The sequence below is a fragment of the Lycium barbarum genome, chromosome 7 (assembly GCF_019175385.1).
Source record: "Lycium barbarum isolate Lr01 chromosome 7, ASM1917538v2, whole genome shotgun sequence".
Taxonomy (NCBI): domain Eukaryota; kingdom Viridiplantae; phylum Streptophyta; class Magnoliopsida; order Solanales; family Solanaceae; genus Lycium; species Lycium barbarum.
In genome coordinates this window covers 16,885,081-16,889,021 of record NC_083343.1, presented here as the reverse complement: position 1 = coordinate 16,889,021, position 3,941 = coordinate 16,885,081, and the positions used below count along the sequence as shown (strand labels likewise).

Genomic DNA, 3,941 nt, shown 5'->3' with positions numbered 1-3,941 from the left:
AAGATAGTAGTAAAAGTATTATTGTTTATCTCACTATACAGTAGCACTACGCTTATCTCTCTCTCTCAATTAGTCCATCGAGTTCCTAATCTATCTCCCTCTATTCCGCTCCAGTTAAGCCTTGTCCTCTCTCTCTCTCTTTCTCTCTACTTTAAAAATGCGAAAAAACAACAAGAACAAAGAAGAATGTCAGTCCAGGTGTGATTGAAAAAAAAGAAAGAAAGAAAGAAAGACAAAAGTCCAGGTGTGAACCTAAAAATCGGGCTGCACGTGAATGAGGGTGTTAGTGAAAAAATCTACCACCATTGGTTGTATAAAGTTTTCCAAAGGGATTTATAATATCTCGAAGCCACTTCATCTGTTGCCTTAAGATTTTGGATTGAATGCTTACATTCAAGAAGTCTAATAACTTTGTCCAAAAATACATTTCTTAATCCAAACTATGAGATTTTATACTTTTATTTATCTATTTTGGTTATACATTATATCCATCACATGGTGCTAAAACTCATCGTAAAATGAACAGAAAATTAGACAACTGAAAAATAACTTACCTATAGGGTCTAGGTGAGTTGTTGGATAAGAAGCAGGCCGGTCTAATAGGCTATAACAAGCGTGCAACTACTTCTACATAAATATTTTTGTTTACACTTGTAGCATATCCACCACCTGGCTCATTGTAGGTCTTGCATCTCTGTCTTCTTCTGAACACTGCAAAGCCACTTTTATAAGAACTTCCATTTTCTCCACATTGTAATTACCATCCAAAGCAGGATCAGCAACTTGTTGAATTTGTGAGGCACTTTGCTCCAGTCCATGAATCTTCTTTCGAACCCAAGTAACAAGCATTGTCATATCTTGCATCTCATCATTATCCACGTTATTACATTGAGCTCGGTTTGGGCTCTTTCCGGTGATCAATTCTAGCAGTACTATTCCATAGCTGTAGACATCAACTTTGGAGGTGATGGGATGGTGAAAAATCCATTCAGGGGCCATGTAACCCCTTGTCCCCCTTATTGTGGAAAAACTTAGTTTGTCCATTCCACCTCGGTTTAATAGCTTTGAGAGACCAAAATCAGCTACCTTTGGCTCGTAATTTGTGTCCAAGAGAATATTCTGAGGCTTTATATCACAATGCAAAACCCATTCTAGACACTCTTCATGTAAGTAAGCAAGACCTTTTGCCGTTCCCAGAGCTATCTCGAACCTCTTTTGCCAATCAAGACTATTGTTGGCATGTAAATTATCTGCTAAAGAACCATGCTCCATGTACTCGTACACTAGGAGCCTGTGTTTTCCCTCGGCACAATAACCACTTATGTCTATCAAGTTCATGTGGTTAAGCTTGCCAATTGTGCTCACCTCTGCAAGAAATTCAGCTTCTCCTTGGTTAGCTTCTAATTTGAGACACTTGACGGCTGCTATTCTGTTGTCCGATAATGTGCCTTTGTACACGACACCGCCACTTCCTCGTCCAATTTCATCTCTGAAATTAGAAGTTGCTTTTTTCAGCTCGGCATAGGTGAATCTCTTGAACCTATTGACAACTGGAATATAAACCTGATCAAATGTTGCATTAGAGCGTTTGAGGGTTGTAATCAAATAAGAGACGAGGCATATGATCTCGAACACTCCAAGTGCAACAGTAAACCCAATAAATGACTTTAACCATCCATGCTGCTCTTTTCGTCTGTAAGTTCTTTCCAGCAACACTTCGTGTATTCTTTCACACTGCAATTTGCCTATGGGATCTTCCTCATCTGGACCACGTACATCCTTGGGCATTTTAATATAAATTGAATAATTGTAAGTTGGTGAGCGGTACCCATTGAAGAACAGTCTCTTATAATAGCAGTTATAGACGCCATCATCTGTAACATAGTTGAATTGAAATCCTTTGCAATCACAGTTATGTAAGCATCTTTGTTTGCATTTATCCAAGGTAACATTTGTATCATATGTAACGTCATACCCGAAGAATTCAACATGATGAAGATGAACAAAATCCACCCTATTGCTATCAGGGCAAGAGAGTTTAAAATCAGGTTTGCATCCATAAGACCAATCCGTCACATTTTTCATCTTATGATGTTGTAGGCAAGTGCATGTCCTACCAGAATCATGTCTATAAGTGCAAAAACTGTTCAACCCACAGAGTCCATGAACCCTGCAGGGTTCCCAAGCAAGCTGCCAAGAAACTTCCCAACTAGTCCTCTGCTTATTCAGGCTGTACACTCGGATGATCCCATCAATATCTAGTTTTAATCTTCTTTGGATGCCTCCTTCACCATAATCAACAGTTCTAAAGCTGAAATTGTCGGCCGAGTTAAATTGACCCAAACGGTCGAGCATCGCAATTTTGCTATTGTTGTAGATACTTCTCTTAGCTTGCTGGCTTGTCATATATGTGGGTGGCCAGTAAACACCTGACATCTCTAAGCCTTTATAAAGAAGCTGGAGAACATTATCATCAGAAAAGTGTAACTTGTAAAAGCCTGATGAATAATTGGTTGAGCTTCTTAGAGACACAAGCTTCGAATTTTCATTCAGTGCTTGTCCTGGAAGGAGTGTATCAGTTGGTGTATCAAAACTTTGCCAAATAATACTTTTGTCTTGTGAGGCTGCAAGAACAAGGTTGCCGTTGTCCAGGAGTTCCAATTCAACAAAGGCATTTGATTGCGTCTCAGTTTCCCAAAGTCTGCGCTGGCCAGCATCAGTAAGAACAAGATTGCCCGATTTGGTTAAGGAAAGGCTCGAGTGCCTTCCGTTCGCAGGTTTGTCTCTGTTAGCCATCCAGACTATGGAGTAATTTTTGTCATCACCAACTAAATTGCTAAACCATATAGCAAAGCTATAGGCATTTTCACCAACTGCGTGGAAACCAGCTGCATAATCACCGTTGGGCGATGAAATCACTGTATCTTGGGAAGTAGAAAGAGAGGAACCTTGACTCAAACTAGTGATAATTGAGAATGATGAAATTGGTGCTACTAGGAGTAGTGAAAAGTGAACAACAAGGTAAAACACTGGCTTATACATTTTTGAAGTATGAGACTAGTTTTAGTACATAAAAAAAGCTAGTATGTCAAATTCTTATATAGTGCAGTAAAGCAGAGCTAGTAATAAGTCTTTAGTAAGGCAATAGTCAAACTAGAAGATGAAGTCTTTTATGAAAGCCTGTAACCACTCATGTCTATTTAAAGACAAAATTTGTCTTGCATTTTGAAGTGATTCAAACGTTACATTTTAGAAACGAATTCCTTCTCTTACAACTATTCTCCAAACTTCTCTTCAGTTAAGGTTTGCCCTGAATTTTCTACCTTTTTTGAATTTTATCATAATTGTGTTTTACTTCAAAAGATATTTCTGGATAGAAAAGGTTTTGTTTGTGAAAAAGGATTCTACTATATCTATCCTATTTCTTGGAGGAGAAAATTTAGACTTTTATAAATAGAAGATTTTTTCTTCTGATAAACAACACAATAGCATCCACAATGCAGCCATTAGAAAAGTCTTGTTTAGGGGGAGATTATTCTCTCAATAGTATGCTTTTTATATTAGTTTTTCTCAATATGTAGGTCACTTGACCAAATCATATTAAATATTATGCTTCTTTTAATAGAGTTTTCTTTGTCATCTGATTTATCGTCGTTCAAGGTTTGCAATTATTAGCTTCCGCATGACGCCTTGATTATTTTGATCCCAACAAGTGATATCAAAGCCAATGATTCAACGGGTTGAAGACAAGTTTAAGGCGGCCAGTTCAAATCAAGCTGCAATCGATTTCGCGATAATGAAGATTTTGTCCGAAGTACTACATGTGGAGATGAATTTTAACCGTATTTTTAACATTCCTGCTATTATGAAACTAGAAATAATAAGTCTTTAGTAAGGCAATAGTCAAACTAGTAATAAGTCTTTAGTAAGGCAATAGTCAA

At 37.7% G+C, this 3,941-nt stretch overlaps 1 protein-coding gene across 1 annotated transcript; it reads right to left on the bottom strand.

Moving 5' to 3' along the window:
- Positions 1-382: 382 nt before the first annotated feature.
- On the bottom strand, positions 383-3,148 carry LOC132603230 (putative receptor protein kinase ZmPK1). The gene has a single exon (XM_060316189.1). It carries the CDS (start codon positions 3,040-3,042, stop codon positions 646-648), a length of 2,397 nt encoding a protein of 798 aa, XP_060172172.1. The 5' UTR covers positions 3,043-3,148; the 3' UTR covers positions 383-645.
- Positions 3,149-3,941: the final 793 nt, after the last annotated feature.